Source organism: Daphnia carinata, chromosome 8 (genome assembly GCF_022539665.2).
Source record: "Daphnia carinata strain CSIRO-1 chromosome 8, CSIRO_AGI_Dcar_HiC_V3, whole genome shotgun sequence".
Classification (NCBI taxonomy): Eukaryota; Metazoa; Arthropoda; class Branchiopoda; order Diplostraca; family Daphniidae; genus Daphnia; species Daphnia carinata.
The window spans coordinates 2,725,510-2,744,636 of NC_081338.1; the positions used below are offsets into that span (position 1 = coordinate 2,725,510).

Here is a 19,127-nt window from a genome sequence, read left to right on the forward strand (position 1 = left end):
GTTTTCCCCTTTTTTTTTTTTTTTTACTTCTGGCTATATTGGATGCTGTACATTTTTCAAAATGAAAATGTTGCAGTCCGAAAACGCAACGTGTTTGAATTTGCCGCACAAATGGAAAAGCTTCTCCGGTGCGTTACGTCCATTGGCAATTTGATTTTACAAAATACAGAATGAAAATTCGCTCGAACAACGTTGCTACGAGTGACCTTTCGAATAAACCGATTGCCGTGACATCAAAAAGAATTTTCATCTATTGATGAAGAGGAAATCACTGGAGGCAGTTAGAAGAGAAAAATGAGTCCCGCCGGAAATTACCTTAGATCTGTTGGGGACATTTCATTCATCACCCAAACATCGTAAAGGGCTTCACTTTTATACATATATATATATATATATCCCTTCGACTCTACACACATGTATAGCTGGAGCTCTACAAAAAAAACTAACTACTAACTTAGCATTCTTTCATTTCTCTATAGCTTTTTTTCTTCTCCCCCTTGGATACAGAAAAAGGACGTTCACATTCTTTTTCTACCTCAAGCTTTTAGACAAATTGAAAGCGAGAGTTGTATACATCTTGCCTCTTTTGCTATCCTTTCTTGTGCAGCTTCATTTCCTCTCTCACAATCGGCCGAGTAGCAAGTTGCCTGTCTTTTTTAGAAAGCCGCGTTAAATTCCATCCGCTATGCGGATGCTTCTCGAGCAATTGGCCATCAATGCGTTCACGTTACAAGAATAAAGAAGACACACACACTGTTCCCTCTTGCATCGAAACAATTTCCGCCTTTACTTATTGATGTACAACAAGTAATAAAAAGATCGTTGGTGTGGCGACGAATCCGGTCTGGTACATTTGGGGGTCTCTCCCTGGACACTTCCAAGTTTTCTTCTGTTGTGTGCAGACGGAGAGAATCTTGGCATCCAGCGATGAAAAAAAGTGCTTTTTTAAAAAACGTATATTTCTATTCTTATTTGTAAAAAGTTTATGACCAGTCCCTACAGTCTTGTCGACTGCTTTAGTGGGCGAGGCTACAAGCGAAAAGAACGAAGCTTGCGTGATGATGAATAGACTCAAATGGAGGACCTGAAGAAAAAAGAAAAAAAAATGTGCAAGACACAGGCACGGCAACGCGGAGGGGCTTCCGGGAATCCAACACTAGAGAAAACGAAGATGAAGAAACAAAAAATGTTGAAGAATACAAGTTGCATCCTTTTTCTTTTTAGCCCTATTGCAGATGTATAGGACGGGTGCTGATGTATATACACAGATGAAGATGGAGAGCAATAAAGATATTAGACTATATACGCCCGGAAAACTTTGCTAACAGACAGTGTTATGTTTTGCTGATTATTGTGAAGACAGTGCCTCTGGGGCAAGTTACGTCAGTCGGCCAGTCCCGCATACGCGGGGGCATTCAGTCCGTATCACAATTCGCTGTACCTCGCCTATTGTGCGATATCCTAGGTGTGTATATCACTGAACAAAGAACCGACAAAAGGCCCTCGTACCATTCTGGATATACTTTTGATATTATTACTTTCCCTTTCAAGGTTCATCGCGCCCAATTTCTTCGGCATTTTTCTTTTTAGCATACGAAACATATACTTTCAATGCGGTGTTCGTATACAATGTAGGACAATACAAACGCGGTGAAAAAAAAAATGGAGAAGATGCAATCGATTCTTAATGGCATCTTTCGTAGGAAGATTCTCGAAGGTTTATTTGACAGCAGATAGGAGAAGAGGTCCGCTTTTACGGTAGCCGTATCTAGCACGATGCGGGCAATAAAGACATGTTCACTTGTGTATACTAGCAGCCTGTAGGACACAAAAGAGACGAGTCGAAGCGACGAAGTAGCAGAAAGAATATAGGCCTACAGAATGCCTCACGTGTCTACAGATCCACTGATAGGGAAAGCGAAAAGAAAAGCTCGAAACGTAGAGCGAGAAAAAGTGCGAGACATATAAAGGATAGAAATAAAAGACATGTATATCTCTATATAAATAGGTCCGCTTTCATGTCTGGTAAAGAGAGAGAGAGAGAGAGAAAAAATGATGAAAGCAAAAGGAAAATGAGAATAACACATTCTCTATTCTTTCGTCTACTATAGAAAGAGAATTTAAAAAAAAAAAGAAATAACGAGCGGCTTATAATAAAAGAAGAATAAGGAAAAGACGAGAAGAAAGGATATCCGCAAGCGGAATGCACACTGTACAAGTCGCCGTGTTTTCGTCAATTCACTATAGGACTGCCATCCGAGGCTGGAAATGTCCCCTGCAGCTATTGATTCTGAATATAAAGTAATAATATATAAATACACATACCTATACATAGACGCTCTTTATGTAAGGTAAACGGCCCGCTATTCTTTAGTTTTCTAACATCTACCCTATTTGATTTGCCATTTTTTTTTTATTAACGAGTTAAATTCTTCTTCAAAGCGAATCACTAAGGTTTCCCAAACAGGACCTCAAATGGCCCGTCTTTCGTCCCGCCGGATTATATACCAACGAAAATGCGTCGTGATTGATGATGAAAGCGGAGGATTTCCATAGCGATCATTTCGTGTTCCGTCTGTATTGTTCTTAAAGATGAACTTTTCGCGCAAACAAATTTCTATCCCTTGCTTTCTTCTCTCATATTCCGGCTATTATTATTCATTATTCGTCGGCAGCAACGATCGGAGAAATATGAATGAATTTATTGCGACGGCCAACTTCGAACGTGTGAGCAATTCCACCGTCAGTTCAGTGATACAATGAGACCTTTAATGCGCCAAATCTATTAGAAATTTTTTTTCTTCAAAGCTGCTCTTTCGCAAATGAATTCGGCCATCTCTCAATAAAAGATGATCCGAACTGTCACCAAATCCTCGATCCATCAAGATGTCGAGATAGTTTTCTTGTACCATTCGCAGCCTGTCTTCTTAAATGCCAGCGAAGGGCAACAATAGAAGAGTAATGGAATGAAGAGAGAAAGCTGAATCATGTGATATACAGGAGAAAAAAAAAGAGACACTCTTACTTTTATTCTCTTCCATGGAATAAAGAATAAAAATCATGCTCACACCCATAAAAATGCTCTTTCCTCGTCGACATTTTCTCTTTTTTTGGCCTAAAGCCTGTACATGTGGATGCGCTAGCATTGTCTAATGGAAAAAGAATGTCCTCTCTTTCACACGATTTTCATTGCCCTCCGCACTCTTTCTATAAATACGGTTATACATATATAACAGCACTTGTAACACGCGCCTAATGGCATGTCCAAATGACCGGGCCGTAAGGAGCAACACGGAGAGAACAACACCGTCTGGCGCACGTTCATTTGGCCAAACGGTAGGAGCACTTTGAGACTGTTTTTTACGTGTCTTCAACTGGATGCCTATACAAAGTTGCAGACACATCAATGATGATAAAGAACCCATTGCGCAGAAAAAAAAACGGTAACAAAAGAAGGACGACGATAAAGGAAGAAAGCGCAGCTTATATTTCCCAACTGACAGCGATGATCGATGAAACAAATGCCTTTGTCGATGGTCAATTCCTAAAGTAAGCTCTGCAACCTTATTCGAACGAAAACACACACCGAAAACAAAGCTAGAAATCGTTATACGTATAGGTAATTTCAGAACTGGCTCTAATCCAAACCCACTGACTCTCCACGCACCGACAATCATTTTTTTTTTTGTTTTGTTTTGCTTTGTTGTTGGAAGTTCCGTGAGAGGTTCGCTATCACCATGAAAACCCAGAAAATAAAGGAAGGCAATTTGCCGTGCCGACGTGAATAACTGTATGGCAAAAAGAAAGAAACGCATTCATTATCGCGGAAAAAATTAGAGTTTCGTGAATCACCGCCCCACTGTCGCCAGCCGTCCGCACGCCAATGGCCAGAAAGAAAAATATGGCGACAATGCTCATCACCGTCGCACGCATTGTTTCGCTAAGTGCAACTTAACAAACGGGTTAGATAAGAAAGAGGGTGATTTTTTATTCTAAAAATAAGAAATAAATCAGGAAGAAAAGGATTTGTGCGTTTGCATAATAGGTCGACTAGTATTGATGTAAGCGCCGTCGTTCGTGTTGGGTCTGTCAGTTTCACAAATCAAAGGGGAGGGAAATAAAATAAACAAAAGAACTCGACTCACTCGAGGGATTGAGGGGAGATATTTCGCTGACACTATTCTCCGTGACACCAGAAATAAAACCAAGGAAACAAAAAATGGATTTTTCAAAATGCTTAGACAAAAGAAATTTTAAATGGTGAAACTTGACATTCGGGCAACCCGCAAACGCTGAGCGACAAAACTTGATAGTTGTCGTCTCCCCCTCCATTCTGCCCGTCGGGTCTAGTTGGCTCCTTTCAACTTTTAGTTTTTTAAAAGACAGTTTCGACGATAGACCATCAAGGGATCGGCGACCAACTTTGATGCGCTTCCAAAACGTCATTGGGCCAAGCCAAAAACCGTTTAGATTATTCAATGAGCGTGAGGCGAAGGTTTCCGATGAGCCAAGCGGACGGATGAGCTTTCCACGTTCGTCCCTAGCTCCGCAGTTTTCTTACATGTCCCTTCGTCGACGTTGACAAACACAATTTGGGGCTTCTATTTACTAAAACTTTCCATCTATCCGCCCCGTTTGGGGTGTGCGGGGCTTGATGCTTTGGCACGAATGAAATCAAAGTTTGCCAAATGGCTACTCGTGTACGTCTACGTGGGAAACAAAACGAATATTGCATCCGGAGGAATGTCGTCCCCTCTCTCTCTCTGGAGGAATGGGCATTTTACCAAACTTTTTCATGTCCCCATTTAGAAGCCATTCTGAGAACAGAGCGCATTGTATGAAGTAATGAAAGAAAAAAGGCACAGTTTTGAACGTACCGATGAGCTACGTTTCCTAACTTGGTAATACAGAGATTGGCAAATGAAATTTTTTTAAAAATAATTTTAAAAATGCTGAAAAGAGAATCGATTCATGAATTTGCAATTGAGTAAACCACTAGTGATTCGGCGGTTAAGAAATCACCACTTTGGTACGCCATTTTGGCGCTTCGAAATGTATTCAAAATGACATTTCCTTTGATTGAAGCTGCAATGACCTGCGCCTGTGAAACGCCCAATCCAAAAAAAAGATAACCCCAAAAATGTTTAAGCAAAAGGATACCCCGAGGAATACCAGGTAGTTCTTTCCATCAAAGCCAATTTCGATTTTTAATTTATTTTAAATGGCGAGTTGAATGGGGAAATATGGTGCTGGGATGGATATTAAAAATATATATAAATTGAAAGGCCATACCAGATTGAAACCCGTTGATATCAAGAAGAAAAGACGTTTGTTTAATTCATTCTCGGAATGGGCGTATTTCCCACTGGTAGGTTGCAGCTCTCAGGATCATCGACCCACCACTTCAGAATGTCTTCATACGTTGTTAACGGTAGTTGTTCGTCGTGAGAAAGTTTGCATAGGTGACACCATCCTTGCTTCGTATCCAGATGAACATCAAAATTCGGTTGCCAGTCAAAATAGCGCTCATACAGCGAATCAGTTTCGTTCAGTAATAGAAGGTATTTAGCAAGCTCTTTGGGCGAATCAAAGTCTTTGACATCAATGAAAGAATGGAACGGTGCGAACTGAGTATAATCCACGCCACCCATGACGATCGGCACCGTGTCGTAAAGGAAACCGGTGGTCAATTTCTCCGTCACGTAATCCGTGCACAAAGAATTTTCGAATCCGATGTAAAACTTGTAGTCAGTCCGGAGCATTTCACGACAATGCTTCCGATCGGTGCACGTCAAATTGCCGCACTTTCCGTAAATGTCTATCGGTACGTACCGGCTCAGTTCCTCAACGTACATTTCACGTTGGCTGGGCGTTACGCAGTTGGATACGAACCAAGCCAACAATTTCTTCTTGCTGCTGCCGATGGATTTTCTTTCGGTTGGTGTCACGTCACTACGGCGTGGAATCGGAAACATCGAAGACAACGTGAGCTTCCGTGGAACAATAACACCGTACGAGTCGCGATTAACAATATCCGAATCCAATCGATACGTCATCGTCCAGTTGAAAAATCCGTATCGAATGCGTTCATTGAGCAACGGTTGCGGGTCGGTGTTGGCTGGCGATTCCATTTCGTAGAACACAAAACGTTGATGGGGGAACCGAGTGTCAGGTAGATCGGACAGGTTCATGTTTTGGGCAGAGAAGATGACGACATCGCTGCGGTTAAACAGCATCCGGTCGTTAGTGACGGTGCAAGAGTGCGTTGGACATTGAGCGTCGATAAACGGTTGATGACCGAAGCCGAACGTGAAATTCTCGATACCGAAAAAATGGTTCCAGTAGAGAATAGTTTTCAACGCTGGAATGCCCTCGTCCTGAGGGGTTTCTGTATTTGGCAGAACGTTCTGGATTCCAAATTCAACCTAGAAAATAAATGAAAATGACATTTTACATTAGATATAATTGATGTTATTGATGTGGTGGACATATGTATGTATAAATCATACTTTATTGGCATCCAGCTGAAGACTGAGGCTGTAGAGGATGAATAGCACGGGGAAGCAGAACAAGAAGATAACCAAAACTTTATGTTTCCGGTACTCCAATGCCACAGCCATTTGACATGAGTTCGATCTTCAGACTTTCAAAGACGATTTTTAGAGAAAAAATGACTCCTTCCAAAGAAAGGACAGAATTTGAGCGGTCAAGTCTCTAGAGTCACAAGCAGCGTTGTAAAATTGCCGAAAAGAAACTCTTAATGTCGTCCATCACATTGCAAAACGAAATATTCTGCTAGTACGCAAACGAAGTTTGAATCCACGAGGAAGAAATTTCGCGAGATTACACATCGTCTTTTGCAGTTTCCACACCAAATCGACAATCTGTATCCAATTCAATCAAATATTTCTCTATTGTGCCCATTTCCTAATGCGAAATCGTATCTTTTGGCCATGTTCTAATAATCTAAGCCGCCCTATAGAACGATGTAATATGCTCAGCCAGTAGATGCTCTTTATTCTGAGGACGGTGATTCCTCGTTTAAAAAAAATCCCGATATCACCTCGAAAGAGAAGCCTTCGTTTCACACAAGCGTCAACAACGTGTGAGAAACCAAAGGTGTGCAATGAGTGGGACGCCCCTCTCAGAAATAAGAGATAGTGACAAAAAAAAAGTAATCGACTTTGAAAATTGAAACCGTAAAAATCCCTGCTTTTCACCCACGAGTGTTATGCAAATTTATTGGAAACTTTATAACTACTTACCAACGCCTCTCGTTTCTAGCGGGTTTCCGAAATGTTACGAGTTTTTTTTTGGTTCCGACTTAGCTTCAACTGAGGGCTCTGAAAGAGGCTTTCTTTACAGGTCAACGAGAGAAGTAAAGGAAAAAGAAATGGACGAATATTTAGAACGGATGAAAATAAAAAAGAAATGGGGTATCTGTTGCCGAACATGCATCATAAAGCTCTAACTTTTTAGACGGATCTGTTTCTATAATAGCGTATTCTGTTTTTACGATTTCCTAGCACTCTAGTTGCCAGGTTAAATTGATGGGAATGTCTTTCCTGCCATTGGAAATTTTCCGCATTCATTTAATCTTTAACTACTTTGTTTTTCAGGATTTCATATCTGTCAATTTCTTCGAACTATTACTATGCGCATGGAGCTCACTAGATTTTTAGATGAAATAATATCAAATTATAATACTTTGCTCGAATTGCTCAGAATACGCTATCCGACTTTCAAAACCAGGGACCACGGGGAAACCATGATTGCTATTTTTAAAAATGTAAACGGTGTACGTATTTATTCAATACAAAAAGTTTTCACATTCAAACCTCATTCTGTGACAGACTCTGTTGAAGATGGGAGCTTCCCACAAGCTTTCATAAATTTAACCAAATAGGCTGGTCTTTTCTTAAATTGTTTAATTTTCTGTCTTAGCTGGGCTGCAGTTTCTTGGTAGTAATTCTTTTTGTCCATGGCCATGGCCTATTTAAGAATGTCATACATTAGACAAATTTGGTTTGTTTCCCCACATTCAGCTAAATGTAAGATTCATACTATCAGCAACATTTGCTTAAACCATTCTACATGTATAACCATGATATAAAACCAAAACCATAATGGGTGTTGTTCAAAGAAACAATAGGTTATACCCAATTAGTAATGCAAGGACATTTGAAAAACTGGGCTAGGAATTACCTCATAGTCCTCTCCATGTTTCTCGAGAAGATATTCAATCCATTTGACTTTTTCTTTTGGCATTCTCATGGTTCCAGTTCTCGGAGCATTCGACTCTTTTTCAAGTTCTTTAACAACAGTTGTTGGTTCTGGATTTTCAGGACCCTACAATAGGAAATGTAAGCTTGTATTTAGTAGTGAAAATGTTTATGAAAATCTTACCCTAGGTGTCTTAGTGCTGACGGGTAGTGATTTGTTTGAATCATACACCAGTCCCATAACTTTTAAATTTTGACTTGCTGATAGATTACTTCTCCAATTATCTTTTATAGCTGAACTAAACCACAAGAAATTTAAAAAGTTAAACTATTAACACTGTCCAGTAAGTTGAAGTATTAAAGGCATGCTTACCAAGTGATGTTTGGAAGCTTCCTAGCTTTCTTTGCAACCTTTTTTTTGTCGACATGGTACTGAAACTTCTTCCTCCCTCTTGACTTTTTGTTGCTTACCATCTTACCAAAAAGTTATTTTATCTCTTAACAGCGTCAAAACACCTTTTAACGTTTAGGACACGTGAAATTCCAACAGCAATATTCAGGACTTCACGTGGTGCAGCTCCCTAGCGGAAAAATAATAAACTACAAGGCATACGTTCTTAAATGGCAGCCAGAACTTAGAACTCGAATCGCCCACTAGGGTGTGCACGCTGTTAATCGGTTAATTAACTGATGACCAGACCCTATGGCAACGCGGTTCCCCCATTCCCACATTCTGTAAGATATAGTATACCTACCTATTTATGAAAATTAATATAAAAATTCCCATTTTTATTTTCGGGTACGAACGAAATAGGATGCAAGTACAAGTTTTATGCCAAGATGTAAGACTGAGTTTTGTATTGAGTTCTAGCTAAAAGCTAGACAGGGTTCTTGACGGAAGACCGACAGGTTTAAATGTTTAATAGTTACAAAAGAACTGCGTATCGCATAAAGGAACCGTGCAAAACTTCAGACACATAATTTATACCGTAAATACTTATAAACATACTGTAATCTCACTATTATGCATAGAAACTGAATTCTTAGAATGTGTGACTGTGCAAATAATGCGAGGGATTTAACAACGTAGAGAAATCTATTCTTGTTATTCTGGATTTGTATCATGCCTATAGCTTGCCACTTGCATTTGATTAGCGAAAGTGTTATTTTTTTTTGTATTATTTTAAATGTTCACGTTCATTTTCCCTCTTAACACATTTAAAGAGACTTTTCAGGCAAGAGGATATTTTTTTTTTCTTTTTTTTTGCAGCACTGAATTTTCCTCCCAATATTTCATCTAATTTCCGGAGTTTTCTCCAATAAGGAAACTCGCTTGAGCGGGTAATGGTGGGCCGTTCAATAAACTTTCACCATCCTGGATGCCCAATGCGATTACAGTGGTGGTATTGGACATCAAATAATCTGTGCAATATCTGCCCTGCGCGATAAGCGGTGAATTTTCGTTGAGTGTATGATCCCCCTTTTGATTATAAACAAAATAAATATGAACCGTGCTCATTACGAAGTGTTAAAAACTGGGGTAGAACTTACTGAGCCAATTCCGTCTTCTCCATTAGGAAAAATTATGACTTGTTCTAGATTGCTGTCACAGTCCGATATCCGCTTCGTGGCGTCACCACGTTGCGTCCTTTCGAGTACAGTGGCACTACGAGCGGCCTGATAAAGTACACGACTGAGGCAAAAATAGACGACGTCGGTTACGGCACGGACCGTGTAATCAGTGACAAAGGTCTGCCCACGAGCTGCACTGCCACCTCCCCCGTCGGGTGAGACTGCCATTCGCACCGATTGGACGCTGCGAGAAAGTTGGGTAGACGACGCCGACTCTGTTGTTGTTGGAATAAGTTAAAAAGTCGGTAACCGCAACGAAGGCAGAGACAATACTAACCCATTGCCGATGGAAAAGACATCAGGGCTTGTGAACCGTAATGACTGAATGGCCCACTTTCGAAAACTAAGTTTTCTTTCCCTACAGTCACTTCCACCCGGCCTTCAAGGATCAGTACGAAATAATCGGCCGGTTTACCCTGGATTATGAAACGATTTAAAGATACCCGTGTGAGAATTCTTTTAGACTTTGCCATTGTATTTACCTGTTGGAAAATGAACGTCTCGGGCGGATGATGATCAGATTTGTCTGCATTCTTATTAACGCGTATAAAACGTATGATTTGACTTTGCTGCATCAATCGTCGGAGAACATTTGTTGAGATCAATTCCGGCTTGAAGAGATCGATTGAAGAACTCAGAAATTGAAAAGCTGCTAGAGCCAATTGGGGAGAGATCTTGTGAGCGGTCTGTTCGTGGTATTGCAAAGCGAAGCCACTGAAATCTTGGAAAAGCCTTCCTTTTTCTCGTCGACGTTTGCTGCGGTTGTCCACTGTCAATAAGACAATTATAAAGCAATGGACTACAATACGTAAATCACGAAATTTTAGGCTTACTCCAAACGTCTGTTTCATCGACGATTTCCGCTAAAAATCAAAGAACAAAACATTATTGATTTCTAGTGGCAAACTTATTCCTTTAATAGGAATACTGACCTTGAATCAATTCTTCGATAATATCTTCAAGTGTGACTAATCCGACAGTTTCGTAGAAGGGATCTCCATCTCCTTGACAATTGACCCGTTGAACAAAAGCCATATGTCCCTTATGGCCTTCCTTGAATTCTTTGAACATGATGTCCTAGGTGTATTGTAAAGTATCATAAAACGAACTATTTCGAAAAGATAAGCTGTCATACGAGTGTCGTGTCCTCGAAAATGAAATTGCACTGATTCTTATAGAATCTGCACAACGTCTTCAACGGAATGGCGTCCTGAGGATCAACTAAGGCAAGTTCTTTGATGAACAACAATCCGATAATGTTATTCCGTTCTCCGTCATAGATTGGCACTCGCGAAAACCCTGTTATTAAGACAAGCGATAATTATTTGTTTTAATTAAATTTAAAAAAAGGTCACCGCACCTTGTTTCATAATTTCAGAAACAGTTTCGAAATCAAGCAGCGAGTCGTAACTGAGCATAAAGACATCTTCCAAACGTGTCATAATGTCACCCACTGTTTTGCGACGAAGTTCCAGCGCGCCAGCAATGATATTCACCTCTTCTTTTTCGAGATCGTGGTATTCTTTTGTGACCTATTGACAAACGCAATAAAAAGTAGTATACAAGATATGATATGCAATGGGACCACTGCAACAGGACAATGCTTTCATTCGCAAAAGGCAACCCAAGCATTCTCTTTCGTAGTGTACTCCATCACTGTTACGACGTAAAAAAAAGCTAACTACAACAAGGACGTTGCCTACGCAGATACAGGGGACGTCAAACATCAGCAATGCAGATGTTTCTTGTTTACATCACGTTACACATTGAAATGGATTGTGAAGTTGACTCTACGAAGAATTGCGTAAACCTATGCGTCTCGTTGCAGAGATTCAGAAATGTTTCATTTTAATGCTTTACCTTAATCAACTCTTTTAGCCTTTCTCGATTGTAGTAAGCACCGAGTTCTTCGCCCAATATCCGGTCCAAAATTAACGAGATCGGATACGACATCGGAAAGGTAATCAGCATGAAAAATTTGGTAATCCAAACTGTGTGGGCTCCGATAGCAAGTCCGTGTCGCGAACAAATAGCCTTGTGTTACGAAATACAGAAAACGACAAAATGGGATAAATTAGATTAACAACAACAAATGTACCAGTTGCAAAATACCTGCGGAATGATTTCACCAAAGATAACAATGCCTATCGTAGATCCTATAATAGCTACCAGTCCAGATGTTAAGTCGTCCAGTAGAATGGTGAGCGAGTTATTAACCAAGACATTTCCCAATAGCAGAGTGCATAATAGATAATTTCCGTGATTGCGGACGGGACTAATGGTTTTGGCGTATTGCTTCTCTTTTTCAGTTCCAGTATTTTCGTAGATTTTCAGCTCTGTGCGATCAAGCGCCATCAAACCTAATTGCGAAGGGGTAGAATGATGGCCATATTTAGAGCCATGCCGAGCCATGTTTTTCACTGTGACATGAAATTGGACTTGTATATATCGCTACCCAGATTGAGACCGGAGAAGAGACCCGATAATGTCATAAGAACGGTGATGATGACCACTTGGATCCATAGGGGAAGAGCAGGCTGGTAAGTCCGTATTTTGACACCCGGTTCGCTGCCTTGGTGGATCCAGCGATTGTGCCCGTCGGTCCGCTCCAAGGAGCAGATGTAGAAGGCGGGTGTCTCTCCAGAATTCGTCAGACTTTCATCGACAAACTGATCAGAGCTCGGCAAGCGGAAACTTACCAGCGTCGAGAATGCAGTCAACGAATCTTTATCGATCTGCCGTGGAGGCACGTCCGAATAGAATAAACAGCGTAGGCGCAATGGATAACCTCAATAAAGCAGACTATTCTCGAGTCGGCACAAGTATTGACTCGCTAATCCAGATCGACTTACGTGAACATTGACGGCGAATGGCAGGTTATCACAGTCGGCACCTCTTTCCCGTCCTGCCATCACGAAGCGCAACTCGGATCCGTTGTTGAAGTCATAGCCGAACAGACGAGCCGACACCTACAGTTTAAAAATGTCAACAATACCACATTAAAAGATTTCCATCGCTGTAAAATAAAATCAACAAAAAATACTAGATGTTGTTTAAATAAAAAAAGCAGATATTGCATGAATCGATTATTAGGTAACGAAATTTAAAATAAAAATCGAAGTTTTATCATGTCAAAACAAGGGGACACGTGGTAGTTTGATCAATGATGCATTTTGAAAAACTTCGACTTGGAGAAGCCATAAAATGGAGCTTACGGTTGCGCCAGCCAATACAACTGAAACTCCATCTTCATAGCTGACTCCTTTATCGACCTCTTCGACGCGTAGGCCCGTAATTACGGCCGGTTGAAAATCAACCGCAACAGCAGAGGCGGTTTCGTTAGCCGAACGAATGCCACGGTTACTAACATCAAAACAAAAAGAAATAAAAAAAATTACATTATTATTATATGTCATATAATATATAACTACTAAAACAAACAATTCCCAACGTATCAGTGTGTCGCCTATTGTATAATTCTCAATCCTCTTATCAATTACAAAACAAATTCATCCGAAAAAAAAGAACGCGTCTCAACAACAAGAGTCCGACCAAAATACCGCAGCGTGCATCCCGAAACGATACCCCAGGCAACTACTGCCTTTCTTGAAACGAAAGTTAAATCACGTGACTACCATGAGGAACCGCAGTGTTGACGTCACAAGCGTACGATCCGCTAGCTCTCACAGTTCTGACAAACTGCTGCTGCGCCTGCGCATGATCACACTAGCTCGCTGTGTCTTTTGTTTTGGAACGGCAGTCTTACACATAATTCAAGCAATACGCGTCAACTAAGCAATACAACCGTGTATAATCTCATTCAGAAGATTTTGTTCTATTTTGTTTTGTTGGCTGCTGCCAGACAAAAAAAATTAAGAGAGAACAAGGCAAGTGCTGCATAGAAACTGTGATCCGCGATTTAATCTCGAGATAAAGAGCCGGTTCAACTTGAAAAAAAAAGGGATTTTGTCCCAAGCTTATTATAATGGGTGAATGTTTGCTAAGGTAGTACGACATTTAATAGCATTTACACGTAAGGCAGAACTAGAGGAATTGGCGTCTTCCACAGTCCCTTTTCTGTCGGCTGGCAGAGAACCAAGCTTCCAAATGGATCGAAATTCAACGGTTTAGTCAACAAACAACGTCGATCAATAGTAGTTGCATTCCGATCCCATTCTAGGTGTACGCCGGACGATTGACACATTGCCTCTGATTTAGCCACAACGGCCACGTTGAGGTCGTCGACACCACTACAAGCGCACAATTTAATCCGAAATATCCCATGGCTTTCTTCATGTAAATGAGCTTCAAACGGCTCGTTGTACGTACACAGAGTATCACCACCAGGCACTTGACTGGAATAAATGACGGCACAATTAACTAATACAATAGAGAAAATGACGACGGGAAAGAAATATACTCGTCCGTACGACGTCATGTTCTCTAACGTTGTATTTACGATAAGACCCCAGAGCTAGAGAAAGAGCGGGGGAAGGGGGGGAAAGCAGAAAGGGAGAGCCAGCAAGAGACAAAACCCACGCACTACTGAGCATGCGCAGACATTTTTCTGGCGCACGACCCGATAGCTAAATATGCTCTACAGACTGCGCGGCACTAGATGGCGCCGAAAAAAGGAAGCCTTTTCATTGGACATCGAAATATTTAATGTCACCATAGTTACGTAGAATTCGTTGAAAGATTACTGACTAGGTAAAAAAAAAATGGATCAAATGTCTCTACAATCAGCTTCTATTGAATTTCTTTTTTTACGTAGAATTCGTTGAAAGATTACTGACTAGGTAAAAAAAAATGGATCAAATGTCTCTACAATCAGCTTCTATTGAATTTCTTTTTTTTTTTTTGTTGTTGTTGTTGTTCAAGTAATGCAAACTACGACACAGCAACTGAAACCTCTAGTCACCTCCAATGACATCGTCTTATTGCAAAACCTTGTCATAATGGTACGGCTTGACGATCACGGGACCTTCGCCCGTCTTGCTACGCCTGATCGGCATGTGAAAATAAATATTGACGGAATGTCTTATCACTAGGAACACGTGTGCATGAAATGGTACGTTTGCTGAATAGTCACTTTAGCGTTCCACGGAACGTGACCCACATCAGAAAGCAAAGGAAAGGTTTTCAAATTCATTCGACCAAACAACCCACATTACACGAGTGAAGGTGAGAAATTGATAGAGCTATCTGCGTAAATCTGTGCAATCAGTTAACAAATTACGACGTTTTTTGATACACTACGAAGATCAACAATCACACACAAAAAAATACGAGTTATCACATGATTGGTAAAAACACTTACCATGCAGTTGACGACCAAATGAAATCGAAAACATTGGACGAAACGAACACTTGACAGAATCACGGAATTAATCTACAATATTCCCTAATGTTGATCATTTGAATATCAAATAAACGGAATTTCACGTAAGCCTCGCGAACCCCAAAAATACATTCTCTTCCTTCATCCTTTAAATTAAGTTACACATTTTAATTCTTGGCACGTTTCTAATCTTATTAGTCCTTGCACGACCTTTTCCAACTCTTTATTTCTGATGCAAGAACGACGAACCTATTTTCGTCTGAGGCACTGGATAATTATTCAAAAGGAAACAGTTTTCCGTTTTAATTTTCTTTTATCAACTGCCTGTGCTCTACATGATAGAGATTCGACTAGCAACGGAACATTCACCCAGCCTCATCGAGTTCTTGGTACAAAATATCTTAATTTCGTCTCTGTCCCAAGAGACTGATCAACACAAACTATGGCGACAAAGATAAATACATACTCACTTGAATTTAATGCCCTATTAAATTTGGCTTCTCCCATAGATTTCGTTTTGTAGCACATAAGTTTAGTTTCCTGACAGTATTTAGTAATCGTGAACACAATAGAGAAACTTGGAAGCAACTGCTGCACGTGAATGAGCAGAACCTCTGACCAAGAACCACGTTTCTCCGTAAAGCCGATACAGCCTCTGATACTCTTGCTTGGAGGTTTGGACTACCACCCCCCCCCCCCAATCCTTAGGCAGAAAATATTTTTATTGGCTTATCAGGCCATTATTTGATAATTGTTTGACTATTTTAATTATCACAAAAAAAATCGTTTACAAGTCTCTCGTAAATATTTAGATGTGCTAGACATAAAATCAAATAGTTTTTAACCCTGCGTTCACACTGACACCTTTGTCTTCACGTGCTGTTTCAACAAAACATCACATGAGGTCTCCCTAGATGCGTTGTATAAACACATACAAAAAAATCGGTGTTACAGATACGGATTCTTTCCCACTATTAGATACGCGCAATTACCTATCATTCAACTCTATCTCACATTTAAACTACACGAGAAGAAAATACTTACATTTCCAATATAATGAGGGACCACAATATTGATAATAACATTATTTAATCGAATTTACTTCATGGGAAGATAGAAAATTAAAGATTTTCACTAGGTATTATCTTCTCGCTTCTTGGTAGCATAGTTCGAACTTAACTGTCAACGGTAACTTGAAATTTTCCCTCAAGGTTGATTTTCCACAACCACTTCGCCTAGACTATTGATGGGATGTGAAATTGCCGAACCCTGCCAACTAAAAGCCTGGAGGAATCTATGTTAAATTACTACATCTGGCGGAGACTTAAACTGGCGCGAAGTTTAACATGTTTTCTCAATCGTTGAGATGGAATAAATCCCAACATAAACCCGTCATCAAGGTGACTTAGGTGTAAATGGGACGGACCTTTAAGGTAGCTCAACAAGAGGCGGAAATGCGATCTCTTAAGATAGATAAATCATTAATTATAGGACTCGTGACCCTGACCAGGCAGAAGCATGTATTTTAACTCGTTCATTTTGGAAACTGCGGTAGTTAATCCACACTCGCCCAGTAAATAGACAAACTCCTTAGGCAACCGCTTGGACAGGAGGTACTGCTGCGATTTCGGACAACTTCGCTGCTTTAAGTTCCTCCACAATGTGTGTTTCGTCTTTGGGTTCCAAGATGGAAACGTTGTCCGGCAATGGTCTTTTAGGTCCATTTTTGTTGTTGGGATCCCACGGCAACATGATCTTAACCCTGATACCAAGTACTCCTGTAACAAAAAAAAAACAAGAAACCAAAACAATTTCAGTACATGAAACAGCTCACACTAAAGTAATTAACCTAGTTAAGTAAACCTCAAGTAATACCTTGGCGAAGCAAAACGTGTCTGACAGCGGAGTCAACATAAACGTTGGTAGGTTCACCACTGTGGATCATCAAGCCATCAACGAATTTCATGCTCTTGGCACGCTGTCCACGAAGTTTACCAGACACAACAACTTCACAACCCTTGGCTCCAGACTCCATGATGAAACGGAGAACACCATAGCAAGCTCTAAAACAGGGTGTTAATACTAGAAGAATTGTATCATTTAGTTTATTTTACCTTCGGACAGCTAGGCCACCAATGAGTTTGTAGCGTAGGGATTCAGCCTGAGCAATGGCGCACAAGCCACGGGTAGCAACCTTCTCAGCATAGAGCTCAACAGTTCCCTCCTGGAAACCAAATCTCTTCTGAACAACAGAAGTCAACTCGCGGATACGACGTCCCTTCTCACCCAAAACATTCTGAGTACGGGTAGCTAGAATGATGATTTCCGTACGAGTGGGGGCCAGACGGACCTAGAAAGTTTCGTAGACTTCGTTGAGCTACGAAGTTGCATTAACAATAAGTTTTTCAGAATTACCTCAACTCCAGAATAACCATCCTCAGCTAATTCACGAGTAAGGAAGGAGTTCAATTCAGCTTTAAACACACCTCCGGCCACAAACTATCATAAGAGTAATTAAAGAATAAGAATGGAAGAAACCCACTGACAACAAGAAAACATGTCAAGACAAGCATAGTTGAACGGAATCTCCATCCCAAAAAATCTTTTACATCCTAGACTTAACCAGTACACGGACATTATATTCCACTACAGTCACATCCTTCAATGCTTTAATGATGAAAATATTGAACGTACGATATATGCGAACAATTTGATTAGTAAACGTACCTTTCGTTTTTTGGAGATTTGAGCGGTCGCCATTTTATCCTGTCAGCCGGTCTACTAGAAGAAGGAATATAGAAGGCTTGATTTGTAGACGAAGTTGACAAAACAACGTTGCCTACTTTTCTACTCCCTCTGTAGGTTGTTTTTCTTTCGAAAAATTAAAGTTCTTTAGAGTTTAGTCAATTTAAATATTAATTATTATTTAAAAAATAGAAAATTTCAGAACGGATACTATGAAAGTTTTTCCTAAATGAAAAATAAATTCTCTAACTTATTTTGTCAACGTTGACCGGAAGTCTAATATGTCTATTCTTTGCTTTTACAACCGTGATGTTATAAGTAGAAGGCTAAGTCAGCTCACTAGCAGCGTGGTCTCGTGGTAAAGTTGTCATATTTCGTATTGGTGAGTAATTAATATTATAGCAACTCTTAGAAAAAATATTGTGTTTTGTGCATTCCTTTGAACCACACAAGTCCGATTTGGCTTATAGTGGCCAAGCGGATATGCTAAATCAATAATTATTCCGATCTACCGTTGTTATCCTTATGTGAAACAAACGGATTGAACCGAATCAATACATTAAAATAAAGTTTTTGACGCATTTGAAGCTAGTTTTCACTTGCTCTTAAACTTGTATTGGAGAATGCTTTTGGGAAGCAGATGCTGTGGGCATTTTTAGAACTTGTTACTAATAATTAAATTTTCCTTTGCAGGTTACTGTATTGTACTGACGTGAGCAACAAAGTTTTTGTATCTGAACATTTTTGGGAACGATGTTGTGAAATACAAAGCTGTTACATACTTCAGATGCAATTTAAAATTTTTTTACACTGGTTCCAATAACCATGAGCAACTAGGTAACGACATGCTTGTCTGAGTACAATACTGTCTTGATTGCAATGTTTCCTTATGTCACACATTGTAGGGACAAAGAACATTTAAATTCTATTCAGGTTACACATATCTAAATTTTACAAAGTTACCTATAACTAATTTAAAACTTTGCCTAATTCCTTTAAGACTAATTTAAGACTTAACAGAGACCACTTAATAGCATCATTGCCTACCATGAGCAAATATAAATTTCAAAATCCATTTACAAATTTTAATGTTTTGTCAAGCTCAATTGCGACTTAGTGATTAACTTACGTTTCCTTCTGTTTTATATTTAATTCATCGGTAACCATCAGTCGATCAGCAAATGATG

The 19,127-nt window shown here is 40.0% G+C and overlaps 4 protein-coding genes and 1 long non-coding RNA gene across 7 annotated transcripts; 1 reads left to right on the forward strand and 4 right to left on the reverse strand.

The window, feature by feature from the left end:
- Positions 1–5,279: 5,279 nt before the first annotated feature.
- Positions 5,280–7,504, reverse strand: LOC130704076 (alpha-(1,3)-fucosyltransferase C-like). The gene is made up of 2 exons (XM_057525556.2): positions 6,510–7,504; positions 5,280–6,425 (listed from the first exon to the last, which is right to left on the reverse strand). Exons 1-2 carry the CDS (start codon positions 6,618–6,620, stop codon positions 5,334–5,336), a joined length of 1,203 nt encoding a protein of 400 aa, XP_057381539.1. The 5' UTR covers positions 6,621–7,504; the 3' UTR covers positions 5,280–5,333.
- Positions 7,505–7,639: 135 nt separating this feature from the next.
- On the reverse strand, positions 7,640–8,813 carry LOC130704077 (nucleolar protein 16-like). Of its 2 annotated transcripts, XM_059496470.1 has the most exons (5): positions 8,596–8,813; positions 8,407–8,521; positions 8,206–8,349; positions 7,839–7,992; positions 7,640–7,775 (listed from the first exon to the last, which is right to left on the reverse strand). In XM_059496470.1, exons 1-4 carry the CDS (start codon positions 8,694–8,696, stop codon positions 7,840–7,842), a joined length of 513 nt encoding a protein of 170 aa, XP_059352453.1. In that variant the 5' UTR covers positions 8,697–8,813; the 3' UTR covers positions 7,640–7,775; position 7,839. The 2 variants fall into 2 exon arrangements, with proteins under 2 accessions (XP_059352453.1, XP_057381540.1); XM_057525557.2 differs by lacking the exon at positions 7,640–7,775 and having other exon boundaries at positions 7,793–7,992; positions 8,596–8,812.
- Positions 8,814–9,063: 250 nt separating this feature from the next.
- Positions 9,064–16,378, reverse strand: LOC130704300 (unextended protein-like). Of its 2 annotated transcripts, none has more exons than XM_057525779.2 (14): positions 16,240–16,378; positions 13,070–13,217; positions 12,707–12,823; positions 12,310–12,589; positions 11,967–12,214; positions 11,715–11,888; positions 11,215–11,386; positions 10,990–11,153; positions 10,787–10,931; positions 10,688–10,717; positions 10,337–10,623; positions 10,132–10,270; positions 9,774–10,069; positions 9,064–9,702 (listed from the first exon to the last, which is right to left on the reverse strand). In XM_057525779.2, the coding sequence occupies exons 1-14, from the start codon at positions 16,278–16,280 to the stop codon at positions 9,520–9,522; spliced, it is 2,424 nt and encodes an 807-aa protein (XP_057381762.1). In that variant the 5' UTR covers positions 16,281–16,378; the 3' UTR covers positions 9,064–9,519. The 2 variants fall into 2 exon arrangements, with proteins under 2 accessions (XP_057381762.1, XP_057381760.1); XM_057525777.2 differs by lacking the exon at positions 16,240–16,378 and adding an exon at positions 13,886–14,464.
- A 320-nt stretch (positions 16,379–16,698) lies between these two features.
- Positions 16,699–17,999, reverse strand: LOC130703954 (small ribosomal subunit protein uS3A-like). Its single transcript, XM_057525418.2, has 5 exons — positions 17,923–17,999; positions 17,611–17,694; positions 17,310–17,545; positions 17,071–17,258; positions 16,699–16,973 (listed from the first exon to the last, which is right to left on the reverse strand). The coding sequence occupies exons 1-5, from the start codon at positions 17,953–17,955 to the stop codon at positions 16,786–16,788; spliced, it is 729 nt and encodes a 242-aa protein (XP_057381401.1). The 5' UTR covers positions 17,956–17,999; the 3' UTR covers positions 16,699–16,785.
- Positions 18,000–18,210: 211 nt separating this feature from the next.
- On the forward strand, positions 18,211–18,726 carry LOC130703963 (uncharacterized). The gene is made up of 2 exons (XR_009004856.1): positions 18,211–18,322; positions 18,634–18,726. It is a non-coding gene; the product is annotated as an uncharacterized LOC130703963 (long non-coding RNA).
- The last annotated feature ends 401 nt before the right edge of the window (positions 18,727–19,127 follow it).